Source organism: Balearica regulorum, chromosome 3 (genome assembly GCF_011004875.1).
Source record: "Balearica regulorum gibbericeps isolate bBalReg1 chromosome 3, bBalReg1.pri, whole genome shotgun sequence".
NCBI classification, from domain to species: domain Eukaryota; kingdom Metazoa; phylum Chordata; class Aves; order Gruiformes; family Gruidae; genus Balearica; species Balearica regulorum.
The window spans coordinates 125245186-125258218 of record NC_046186.1 but is presented as its reverse complement, the minus strand read 5'-3'; the positions used below and the strand labels follow the sequence as shown (position 1 = coordinate 125258218).

Sequence of the window (13033 nt, the reverse complement as noted above, 5' to 3'; positions counted from 1 at the left end):
CTGGCTCTTGATACGAGCCTGTCATTTGCGGTCAGCCTTTGCCACACGGGTGCACTTTCATCTGGCTACGTTCCCCGTCGCTGCTGGCTTTGCGATTTTTGGGAACAAAGCGATGGAAAGGCCTTTGGACTTTGTGGGCTGCAGAGTGGAAACAGCCCGTTGTGTCGGGATAATGTCACATCATTAGCCTGCTAATGCGGGGCGAGGAAGGAGGAGCAATTTCTACGAAAAAGGAGGAAAAAAATAAACAATGAGAACACAGGGGCAGGTAAAGAGGATTTAAGCAGCTCTCTAAAATCCGCTAATTTGGGTCATTTCTTTGGAGTAGGTTGGTTTCTGCTCAGCACTGCTGTAAACCAGTCTCCACCTCAACAGGGTTTGTTGCAGCTCATTTGGGCACAGCTTGACGTGAGGAAGAGGCCCGTGCATGGAGAGGAAGGAAGAAACAGGGGGAGGAGAAGCTCTCAGGCCAGGTTTGTGATAGGAAAGGTCTGGAAGGCAGGAGACAGCCTGACCGTGTTGCTCTTGGGTCAGTGATGCGCAGCTTCTGCCTCGCCCGGCATACCGCCGTCCTCGCTCTCCTTCCATCAGCATACAGAACACAGGCTGAGGAGCAGCCTCCGTGGCCCTCCTACAAGCAGAAGCCCAAACTCAACAGTGGCTGGGGTCTGCACACAAATGGCTTGTGGGTTTTGGTCCCAAAGGACGTGCGTGGCCGGACTCACAAGCTCTCCCCAAATAGCATCCCCTGTTCTCGCTGCCTGGGGCTGGGCATCAGCCGGCATTTAGCCCTAGAAATACCTTGCAGCCCTCACGGGGCAGCGGGAGAGGGAAAAAAACAACTGATGCCAAAGGAAGGAGGATGGAAAAAAAAGGGAGACCCTTTTATCTGAAACAAAGGCTGCCTGTCTCCTCTGTCTGAGCGCCAGGATCCGACCTTGAACCAGCTAAACCAGTCGTGCTCACAGCTCTCCAGGCACCGCTTCTGGTACAAAGATCATCGCATCTATCGCCCAGGCCATCCCGCTAAGGAGGGGCTACGGCCCCTGTGCTGGTAGACATATGAATGCGGAGTTTTGCTCGTAAGTGCAAAGATACTGTCTTTATCATCACGGGCTTCTCCTGCCTGTGTGAGAGGTTACAATCCCCTTCCGATAACTGGGTATTCTCAGCTTTCTCTTAGCAGGGTCCCGGCGAGCGCTGGAGGTGCTCAGAGGCACCCTGGAGCATCGTGGTGCCTGAACCCCTTTGGGGTTTTTGCAGTTTCACTTCAGAGCATTGACATCCTTTCTTCACGAGACTATTCGGAGACTTCGGAGGCAACATAATCCTTGTGTAATTGGACCATTTAGCAGAAATGGCAATCAGGCTTTGGGCTGTCAGCTGCTGAGATTTTTATTTTCCCCTTTGCTATTTCTGTATTTTTATTTTCATTTTGCTAAATATCGTCTTTCCTTTATTTCTGCTTCCTCTTTGTGTCTATTTTTATTTCTTTTTGCAGGGGCTCCTGTTCTTTTAAATACCAAGCTCTTTTGGCAACATGTTTTTAGCTCAAGGCACATGGCCCGTTTGTGTTAAGTGTTGTACCCCTGTCACAGAATGCAGCTCGCAAACAATTTGCAGAGAAACCCGAACATTTTGTGGTGCTACTAAAATGCCTTTTTTCTTCTGCTGCTTTCTTTGGCCACATGGTGCATGCTACGTCTCTTACCAGGCACATTCTGTCCCTTGGCTCAGCTGTTTCTTCCTAGGACAATTTCTCCTGGTCTGCAAATTATTTCGCAAAAGCCAAAAGCCATATCCAAAGGTTGGACGCTGGCTTGAACCTTCCTCATTTTGAGCCCTGGGCATTCTCACTTGCCCACAAAATTACTGTTTGTATTTCACGGTCTTATTTGTGTAAATACCCTCATTTGTCTTCATATGGAAATCTGGTCCCTGGCTGGATCTGTAGATCCAAGCTACCCTTTCTTCCGGTTGTCTTACTGCCAGAAGCTGTGACACAATTTGAAAGCACTCTGCAGCTCTGTGAATTCCTGCTTCTCCTAAACCTGGCTTTCCTCAGCAGGCTTCTTCTCGTTTCTAAGAAAACGATAGAGCTTATTGTCAACTTGAACCAAAGATTCGCTAAACCACATGCTGGAGCCATGGTTTCAAATACGTTTTCAATTCTTCACCAGCTTCTCCCTCCTCCTTTGGTTTCTCATGTGAGTATCTTGAAAATAAATCATCCCCGTCAGAATGCACTGCCCTTCCAGTTCCTGTTGGGGTACTTCATACAGGTTTTGTTCTGTGATGATTGCCTGTCAGACAAACACCAGCTCCTTTTGCACTTCACACCACAGGTCCTAATTTAAAGAAAAAAAAAACAACCCACAACAAAAAAAGGGCATTTTCTGGTGTGCTACTTGGACACGAATGGAGAAAGCACGCCGTGGCAGGAAAGGCACTACGCTGAAAGCTAGTAACTGGCTGTGATCTGTGGCCAGCAACACCCTCTTGTTTAGATGAGCAATTGTAGAGGTGAGAGGTAAAGAGAAGAGCTCCTTTCGCAAAGCTCGAATGGTTGAAAAGACCGCACGATAGGCTTGCTTACTGCTGACACGTCTGCGTGGTCTGGATGCGTGTGTGTGCTGCAGTGCCTGCAAGATGGGCAGATTAACAGCACGGTGCTGATCTCACCAGCGAAACTTGTTCTTTAGAATAAAAGTAATCTGATTGTCCCAACAGATTTTGGCAGCTGAGAACATGCCAGAGCACTATTTCTGCACGTTTTGCTGTGAGACCACAACCGAAGCAGCACAGCTGATGCTGGAACCCAAACGGATTACACAGGGGTGAGATTTGCTTGTACAGAAATACCCATCAGCGCATCACTCCTTTGGCGAAATCTGGCGCTTCTCCCCAGAAAAGCCCAGCTAACTGCCCGACACCTAGCGCTAGTAGCCAGAGGTGCAGCTGGGAAGGTTTTGGCACCCTCAGCCTTGGCCCTTCCCAGGGTGCAGGCTGTCCCTGCACCCGTTCGGGAGCGGGGGTCGGCGACCCAACCTCTCCCGGGGAGAACTGCCACCTCGGGCACCCATCGCCGCCGGAGCTGGGTTTTGGTGGGTGTAAATCAGCGGAGTCCAGACATCCAACGGGTTACGTTCATCCCTACCGCACGAGCATCTGAAATTCCGCGAAGAGGGTTGTACGACACGGCTGCCAACGACTGCGGAGCGACGGGGCGCTGCCAGCCCCATGAAAGGGTCTAACGTATATTCTGTTTGCTGAGCGCCGTGCCGGCCTTTGGCAAGTAACCGCTCGCGCATACCGCTCAGTACAGATCAACACCGTAACACGAAAAGATGTCGAGGCACCAGTGTAGAAGCTGTTGTAATACTCAACTGCAGACGTACGGGCCTGGCTGTAAGGGAAGGGCTGTCGCAGACCTGAGATTTACAGGACAGTTGCCTTGGGAGGCGGGAAAGGGAGGCGCGGGGGGCTGAGGTGACAGCGGTACGCAGGGGACGCCGGGCTGCCGAGGGCCCGGACCGCACCCGCACCCACACCCCAGCGACTCTGTTTTAAAGACCGATGTGACCGTCCCACCCCAAACCAGCGTTTGGAGCAGGACTCCCTTCAGACGACACGACCGAACGCCCTCGGGCCCGGCGTTAAGACCCTGTGGGAACCCAGCCGGCCGCTCCGCGCCGCCGCCATTTCCCTCCCGGCGTTCCTCGCGCGGCGCCGCGGGGCAGGGCGGGAGCGACAAGATGGCCGCGCCCGTGTGAGGAGCCGCCGCCGCCGGCGTCCGCGCTCGCCTCAGCCGCGCTGCCGCTTCCCGCGGGGCCCCCGGGCGGCGCGGGAGCCGGGTGCCCGGTCGCGGCGTAGTGCGCGTCCGTTCCAGAAATAATGAGGATATCGGGCCCCCATGTCGGACCACTCTGACGAGAGGGCGACGATGATTGCGGCCGGCGACCTGCAGGAGTTCGTCCCCCGGGGCCGCGAACACTGCCGGCGCCACCCCAGCGCCCTCACCCTCCAGCTGCGGCGGCTGCAGCCCGCTTCCGAGCTCTGCTCCTCGGACGGAGCGGCAGGCCTGGTGGGGTCCCTCCGCGAGGTGACGATCCACGAACGGCAGCGGGTAGGAGGCAGCGCGGGAGGGGAGGGAGCCTGGCCTGGCTTCCGAAATAAATTGGTCAAACCACGACTGCTGAGCAACGACCGGCCGTTGTGATCGCGCCGGCAGGTCTCGTGTAAGTTTTTCCTTAAAAAAAAAAATCTTTTGTTTTCAGGAAAGTTGGCAGTTGAGGAAAGGTGTCAGTGATGTCGGGGAGGAGGTGGATTACGATGAAGAGCTGTATGTGGCCAGCAACATGGTCATCTGGAGCAAAGGAAGTAAAAACCAAGCGTCTACCGTCTATAAGGCTTTCACTGTCGACAGCCCCGTTCTACAGGTATGAAAGCGTGGGACCGTGGCAACTGGATGAGTGCGTGTTAGCTAAAAAATACTTACTGGCTGTTTTCAGACTATGCTCTGAGGTTCTCTGGGGAGATAAGGAAAGGTGAGATTCGGTAGTAGCACCAGACCGTTCTTTAGAAATAACTGTACTGCGTTTGGTTTTAGGCCTTATGGTGCGACTTCACTATACCCCAGGAAAAATCTGAAAAAGATGACGGTGAGTTTCCTGCTTATTGTAATGCCGGACAAATAATTTGAGTTCGGCTCTCTCAGCTTGAGAAGCTTATTCATCAAGACTTGCTGTGTTAAAATTGCCAACCCCCACCCCACCCCCCTCCAGAAATTTACTTTTTATGGATAGGGGATGTCTAAAGAAAGATGAAAACTTCACCATGTAATTTTCATTTCTTTTTTCCTCCCAGTTTCAGGCAGTGATGAAATAGTAGAGAAATGCATCTGCATATTGCAGAACTCCTGTATAAATGTGCATAGCATAGAGGGAAAGGATTACATTGCTGCTTTACCTTTTCAGGTAAGTGCTGTACTTCTATTTTTGTCCACAAATGGGCTTGTTATCTGTGTGCACGCTGTGTTGGGGCGGGGACATGTGTGTAAAACGCTGCGACGGTGGCTGCCCAAGTTCTTTGCTTCGTGGGTGAAAGCGACAAAGCTGATGGAAGTGCGGCTTTGTGGTCGGGGCACTGAATGCTTCTGGAAGTAGTGGCAGCCGGTTGTATGACGTGGGAAAGTATGGGTATGACCACTTCGTAATCTGAGAACCTGCTCCTATTTACGTTACCCTGCTCTGAAGAAAAGGCCTAAATATCTTATTTGCTATACTGAAATACTCAAACATGAAACATAATCGTATAGAAAGTAGACAATGATTGGGAGTTTTTTTGGTCATAAATATATTTGTAACTTTTTATAGGTTGCAAACGTCTGGCCAACAAAATATGGTTTGTTATTTGAGCGCAGCAGTTCTTCACATGAAGTACCTCCAAGTCCACCCAGGTATGTAGCGAGTGGCTTTGATTGTTTCGTTACAGACTGTTTGCTAATCTAATAGGGGAGTGCAAGAGTCGAAAAGCAATAATGAAGGGGTCTGCGTGTTTGTGACGGGGACAGGTGAAGTCAGGTGAAACATCAGGAAATAGCAGGAAGGGGCTGGATACCGACAATTCATGATGTTCCTCTGATATTGCCTTGTCTTGAGAACTAGCTGGGAGCGATGATCCTGGGAGTAGGGTGTGGGAGGCACGATATGGGTGTTACTGGTTTCATTAAAGTTTGTCAGGGAGTTGGTTCCAGGCTGTGATGGTAGACCGGGAGATTCACTAAGGGACTGTCATTGAGACATTTTTTTCCTCCTAGCTGCAGGATGCTTTAAATGTGTGGAGCATCCCATTACCTCTTTGAGGGTTGTAGACCCTGTGCTGTGTGGCTGGGCATACAGCTGAGAAGCAGAGTAAGGAGTCGAATGGTGTGCAGCTGAGCAGCTTTTAATACAGCCGCTTGCTCTCTCTTGCGCTTTATGTGTCTGTTCCGGGCACTTGTGATTCTCTAGTCCTCAGAAGAGTTGAGATTAGAAATAGAGGTCCTGAAAATGTTCGAGGGTACATAGCAAAAATCATGCTTGACCCTACTCAAGCTAGTCTTCTGTGAAAGTTCCTCCAGTGTGGCCTGATTGCTGCTCTGTGATGGATACAGATGACCTGATGGCTGCCTGCTTGTCTGGGACCTGTGGAGCCTAAATTCTTAAGATGAACCTGGGTTAAGGGCTTTCTGCTCTTCCTACTCCTCCTCCAAGCCAGCTGGTGTCAGCTCCGTTCACTCGGGCTGGCCAAAATCTGTCGTGTGGCCACCAGGTGGGGTCATTTTCAAGTGCTCAGAGATGTAAACCGAGAGGTAATCATCCCGTTTGATACACCAGCCATTGCCTGACTCAACTCGTTTAATCCGACAAGATTCTGTGAACGGAATAGATGTGTCTACTGTAAGATTTCAGGCTCTGGTTTGTTAAGGTCTGAGCTGTTTGGGGATCGCAGCACATGTACAAGAAAACAATTATCCTTGTTAGCATTTGGGTTTTCGACGTGCTCTGTTTGGTTTCTTTCTAGAGAACCTTTGCCTACGATGTTCAGCATGCTACACCCATTAGATGAGATAACACCTCTGGTCTGTAAGTCTGGAGGTAAGTTTACATCCTCAGATGAGTCCCTAGGAGTCCATCAGCCTGGCATTGAACACTTAATGTGTCGCTCCAGCGCTTTCTGTATTACAAAATTTGCAGCTAATCACTCTTTCAAGAATTCAGAAGTGGGTCGTTTTAGCTGCTTTGTCAACAGGGAAACTGCTCAGGAAAGAAACCCAGATTGCTAAAGAAGGAGGGTATGAGAAATGCTAACCCTGTAACTGATAACACTGTTGCAGAAATTATACTTTTGCCTTAAGTGAAGTTAACTGCTTCTTTAGCAGGTGTGTTCGGCTCTGCTAGAGTGCAGTACGTTGCTGATTACACCTTGAGGATCGTGTTTCTCAGTGCTGAACCTTCCATAGTGATGACCTATGATACTGTGCAGAGTTTACATACTGTTTGGGCTCTTCGGAGAGTAAAGCCAGAGGTACAAATTTATTAAACATCCTTATAAAAATTTTTTGTGTGTGTTGACATGCCCTTATGGCTGTGTGTGTTACAAACGCCTGGTATTTGTGATTTGTTTTGTTTATAAGAGAGTAAGATGGTTGTTTTTTAAAATAAATAGTTTCTTTCATGTATTTGCCTGTACCACAGTCAGGGAGATTGCATGATGGTCATGAAGAGTACCGTGTTTATCATGATATTCCTTCCGTTGTTCCAGAAGGTTTGGACTTTGCTTAAACTGTTGTCTTCTGTCAAAAGTGACAGACAACTTATTGCCCTGAAAACCATAGGAGTAGTTTCTGTGGCTGGGAGTGAGAGAGTGTGGTAGGAATAACGTCGTGGGCTGAGCACCTACCTAGGCATAAATTTTTAGCACCTAACTGAGGAAACAAGCTATTTGAGTGTCCTCCTGGCTGCTACTGCTCATGTGCTGTTTGTGCATAGCCAGCTCTGTTTTCTCTCCCAGGAGCAGAACACAGTGCTGAAGTTCTCAGAGCAGATGGGCACGCCGCAGCACGTGGCCACTAGCAGCTCTCTGACTGCTCATCTCAGAAGCCTCTCAAAAGGAGACTCGCCTGTGGGCTCCCCTTTCCAGAACTACTCATCTATCCACAGCCAGAGCAGATCAGTGTCATCACCCAGCATGCAGTCCCGCTCGCCATCCATCTCCAACATGGCTGCTTTGAGGTGGGTGCTGAACACGACGCGTAGACAGATGATACCAAAGAATCCGAGCTATAGAATAGGATGCACAGCTGGAATTGCTGTCTATCTTTCTCTACAAGTCTGTCCATCCAAGGTGCAGGTGCCTCCCCTCTTGCAGCATCTGAAAGCCCTCTTGGAATGCTCTCGTGACGTTTGGTGTGCTATTATCCCTATAGCACAGACCCGTAATTGGTGTGCAGGAGCCAGAGAGGCTGTTCTGTCATCACACGGCCAGTCTGTACTGGAGTCAGGGACTGTCTGCAGGTCTTTTGAGCCCCAAGAGTGTTTTCATTTAGCTTTTCTAAAGAAAGCCCAGTTTAGAGGGAATGGGTTGGGAGAGATTTTTTTTTTTTGATGGAACAGACCATGCAACTTAAAATGTCGCTTTTCTTGCTCTTGAAATCTCATCTGTTGGATTCTGACAGAGATGACTGGAGATCAGTTAGATAACTGTTTACCTATGCTGGGGTGTATTGCTAAAAGAAATTAATACCAAACTGCTGTTTTACGGTGGGTTTGGTTTTAGTTTCTACGAGTGAATGAGCTCCCTGGGATTCTGTACCGGATTTTGAAATCCACTTTGCAGTAGTGTCTTATGTCTTTTCCTTGCAGCCGCTCTCATTCTCCTGCCCTGGGAGTGCATTCTTTCTCAGGAGTGCAGAGGTTCAACTTTTCCAGTAATGCCCAGTCACCGAAGAGGCACAGTATTACCCATTCACCAAACAGCACTTCCAGTGATTCCTTCCTTATACCAGAAACCGAACCAATTGTTCCCGAGCTGTGTATAGATCATCTGTGGACAGAAACGCTCACAAACATGAGGTTAGGTGCTTGCGCTGGGATACGAGAAGTTTTGGATTTCCATTGCAGGGCGCAATAAAGTAAAATAACAGCTTGTTTTAACGTGTGCTTTCTGCAAATGGTGCCGCTTAAAATAGATGCGTGGGCCTGCGCATTCTAATTTTTTGGAAAAATGATACTCACGAAGTGTGCAGCTCCCTTGAAAAGGGAATTAGGCACTCAGAATGGTTTTACCTGCTGTGTTATCTATAGCCCTCAGAGCTGGGGAATGGTTTTGTGAGATCTCTAAAGCAAAGTAGGTTCTAACCTGGTCATTGCTTTGGGGTTTTTTTGATCTTAGTCTAGGGGGAGTGTTACTGTCAAAAGGGGCAGAGCGCAGCATAAAACCTAAGACCTGAATAGGAGAACAAGGCCAAATAGTATGTGCTCTGCGTGCCAGAAAGTGGGGAACGTGGAATTTGGAGTGCAAGAAAACCAATTTCAAGAGTAACGACTGAAACTGAGACTGGTGCGTTCTGGCAACCTGATGCACTGCTAATTGAAGTCTAGTGTGACCCTACAGCTTGTGGACGCTGTGTTTTCCTGCATCAAGTTTTTTATAGCAGACCAAACAGTGTGCTGATCATTGTGTCTTTTACAGAGAGAAGAATTCCCAAGCATCCAAAGTGTTTATTACTACTGACCTTTGTGGGCAGAAGTTCTTGTGCTTTTTAGTGGAATCCCAGCTCCAGCTGCGGTGAGCATCCCGATCTTGGGGCCAGGAGAACAAAGAGGAGCGCTCTAGAAATTACCAGCTAAATATGGGGTTTAACATACTTATTCTGTTATGACATCGTGTGGTACATCACCAGCTCTCGTGTGATGACATGGTTGTAACAGTGATGATGATTTGGGCTATTTAAATAAAACTGAAGTTGTGAGGGAACCTTCACTGTAACTTGAATAGTATTCTTATTTATCCTCATCTTTACCCTGTAGAAGTACATTGGGGATTTTCGTTAGACTAGTAGAGTAAAAATAAGTTCAGTAGCAGGGCAAAACAAAGGAAGGAGGAAGCAACCAGGTATACCACAATAAAAGTAACTGCACCCTGCAACACGGTGTTAATTTCTATCTTCTTTCTGTAACAACAGATAGGACAGTCCTTTTATGTTTCCTGTTGTTTTCTCAAATCTCTAGGTGTGTAAAACTTCAAGAGAGCAATGATAAGTCGCAGCTAATCTTTGGTTCTATTACTAATATTCAAGCAAAGGATGCAGCTCCAGTGCAGGTATGTACCTCTGCATGCACTATTAATTGTGGAGTATCCTGCTTTGTCGCTTGTGTTGTCCAACTGTCGTGTCTCTACTTTTAAATACAAGAAGCTGAATGTTCTACTTGGATTCTTACAGGGAATCGACACGCTGCTGGTTCTGGAAGGCAGTGGAAATCTAGTGCTTTATTCTGGAGTGGTTCGGGTAAGTAACAGTTGTCCTGTCCCAAAATAAATGTTTGATCTTTGGTTACAAGCTGGGCTTTGCAGAGAGATCCTGTGTGCATCGTACCTTACGAGGTATCATTTTAAGGTACTGCGTACCACTGCTTGCTTGGGACTTGCTTGGGAAGGTGGCTGTGCTCACGTACCAAGTGTAGTTCACAGGTAGTGCTGGAAAGATAATTCTGAAGAACTGGTGGCACCTTGTGGTACAATTAAATAATCTTTTGAGCTTATTTTCAGTGATACTAGAGTAATAAAATGCTTTCAAAGAAAGAAAACTTGAAGAATATGGAAAATACGAATTGTTTCCGAACAAAAAAAACTTTCAAAATTCTCTGTAGCATGTCAGATAGTTTTAGACGTCAAATTATTTTGCTTTACAAAGGGCTGTTATTAAGATGAACGTGTTTCATCCATAATAATTAAAGCTTTTTCCTAAATTCTACGGAGACGCACCATGCTCTCTCTGTGTATACACAAACCTTGGACACTGCAATCTGTACGTGTGTATACACACATTTGTGTGTGTGTTTGTATATACACACACGTATATATGTATATTTTAAAAAAGTATACTCTTTGAAAGTAGAGCTTTCTCAGTGAAGCCCTGCTAGAACTTTTAGTGGGAGTAGACCTGTAGCAATGATTTACAATATTGACCATATATGGTAGTTTTTTCAGTGTGTCATCATCTGAAGAAAGTAATTACGTGAAGTAATCTTTAATCTTCTCTTCAGAGACTTTCATTTTAAGTACATATCCACTTTTCTTAAAACTTTATCGGATTTTAACATCTCAGAGGAAATGTCTGTATATGTAAGCGAGCTCATGGAAGCACAGGCATGAAAACCAACTATTTGTTTTCCTATCTATTGTTCACAAAAAGGTGGGCAAGGTTTTTATTCCTGGGCTGCCTGCTCCATCCCTGACGATGTCCAACCAAATGCCTCGGCCAAGCACTCCCTTGGATAGCATCAGCACTCCATCCAAGCCTTTGAATAAGCATCTGGGGCCCCTGGAAGAGGTAAGAAGGAAGGAAGCCCTGCCTTGGAAAGGGTTTAGTTGTAACAGCTTCAAACGATTGGTTGATTTTTTAACTTTCAAGGTATCTTTTGGAGCTAAGTCTTTTTTTATTTTTCTTCTGTAATTCCCCTGAATAAGTAGTGTTTAAACAAGGTCCGTTCAGTGCAGCCCACGTTTATGATTTCTGTAAAAATTCTGAGGTAGAGATTGGAAAGATAGTTATAGTTGTTTTCAAAATACTAGTACATTAAGAATGGCAATTTTAGCTAATCTTTGCTCAGATCCTCTCATTTCAACGATTCTAAGCAATCATTTTAACCACTTTTCAGGGTGTGCTTTTGTCACCAGTTCCAGAGCTAAGGGATTCTACCAAACTTCACGACTCAACTTACGTCGAAGACTGTACTTTCCAGCAGCTTGGGACTTTCATTCATGGTCTGAGAGATCCTGTCCACAACAGAGTAACTTTAGTAGGTATTCATCCTGTATTTGAGTCAACGCTTTGTTAGCAAAGCAGCGTAAGGGTCGAGTTTACTTCTACTGCGTTGCTAGCAGCTCCTGATCAACAGCAGAATATCACACCTGCATTGGTGCCTCCACATTTTTTCTCTCTGTAGAATACTCTAGAAATCAGAGAATTTAATTGATTCCCTCAAGTGATCAAGATCTGTTGCAAGTGTTTCATGGAGCTAGCATCCGAGGTTGCACATGTTCAGTGTAGCGAATAGCCAGGGATTAGAAATATGCTTTATACATAAACGAGTTCTGAGTTGATAGAAAAGGACCCCGGCTTTACTTTATGCGTCTTGTAACTTGTCTCTGACCTTTTTAATTTTTTTCAGGAACTCAGCAATAATACAATGGTTCGGATTACTATTCCCGAAATTGCCACTTCGGAGCTAGGTATGATTCGGAATCCATCATGTGGAGTACGTTCCATAATTTTTGAGGGTTCCTTTTTGAAGTAGTTTGTGCATAGTTCAGACTGTAATGATTCAGCACCGCATATTCCAAGCTCTATTAACTCACCTTCTAGAGCTGCTACCACTTCTTTAGGTGTGCCCTGTTGCTTTCAGTGCCTCACCCGCAGCACTCTTAAAACTTCCTTTGTTCTTTAGGTTGCTTTGCTCTCTACTATTGTCTGTCTTATTGCTTGAGGAAGGGCTGAGATGGCGGTTCAGGCAAAAGTTGGTTTCGGTAACGAGCAAAAAGGAACTCTTTTTTTCCCCTTCGTGTGGTGAATTAGAGGGGCTCCGCTCAACCTGAACTAAGGGAACAGCTGCTGGAGGTTGTGTGGTGTGGCTTTTATTAAAAAAGGTTTCTGGAGACTTAAAAGTAGGTCAAATAAGAGGACCTGTAGAGATTTACAGCACTGATTGGAAGGAGTACCAGGAGGTAAGGCAGAAAACACACCTACTTTTTTTTTTTTTTTTTTTTTTCTTTTCCAACAGTGAAAAGATGTCTGCAAGGGGTCAAGGCTATCCTGCCCAAGGAGATAGCTGTACAGATGCTTGTCAAGTGGTACAATGCTTATAACGCTCCAGGAGGACCGAGCTACCACTCGGAATGGAATTTATTTGTAACATGTCTCATGAATATGATGGGTTACAACACAGAGAGGCTATCCTGGACACGTAACGTAAGCAAACTCATATGTTTGTTCTCCTAGTTTATGTTGAAGCTACAGGTAATTCAAGGTTCAAAATGGTTAGAGACACACTGAAGTCAGAAATAGATTGTATCTTGTCTTAAATCACAAGATGCCATCAAATCAATTCTGTGTTTATAAATTTCAGGCATTGATTTTAGTCTGTTTATCATGAAATATATTTAAAAGGTACTTACCATTGTCTTGATCAAATGAAAATAAATTACGAAGATTTTACTCCAGTTCATGACTAAGTCACAGCTCAGATTCCTCTTTCCTAAAGAGGATGTT

General features: G+C 46.4%; 1 protein-coding gene across 2 annotated transcripts in view; it reads left to right on the top strand.

Moving 5' to 3' along the window:
• Positions 1–3084: 3084 nt before the first annotated feature.
• ANAPC1 (anaphase promoting complex subunit 1) overlaps positions 3085–13033 on the top strand; it is a 34116-nt gene continuing 24167 nt past the window's right edge. The window contains exons 1-16 of one of the 2 annotated variants that reach the window (XM_075749943.1): positions 3085–4126; positions 4278–4439; positions 4610–4661; positions 4867–4976; positions 5376–5458; positions 6565–6638; positions 6920–7068; positions 7555–7775; positions 8406–8615; positions 9235–9330; positions 9774–9864; positions 9986–10051; positions 10958–11095; positions 11424–11564; positions 11937–11997; positions 12546–12733. In XM_075749943.1, the coding sequence (XP_075606058.1) occupies positions 3914–4126; positions 4278–4439; positions 4610–4661; positions 4867–4976; positions 5376–5458; positions 6565–6638; positions 6920–7068; positions 7555–7775; positions 8406–8615; positions 9235–9330; positions 9774–9864; positions 9986–10051; positions 10958–11095; positions 11424–11564; positions 11937–11997; positions 12546–12733 (2055 nt within the window). In that variant the 5' untranslated portion in view covers positions 3085–3913. The remainder of the gene's footprint in view (positions 4127–4277; positions 4440–4609; positions 4662–4866; positions 4977–5375; positions 5459–6564; positions 6639–6919; positions 7069–7554; positions 7776–8405; positions 8616–9234; positions 9331–9773; positions 9865–9985; positions 10052–10957; positions 11096–11423; positions 11565–11936; positions 11998–12545; positions 12734–13033) is intronic. The other variant, XM_075749944.1, reaches the window with a different exon arrangement.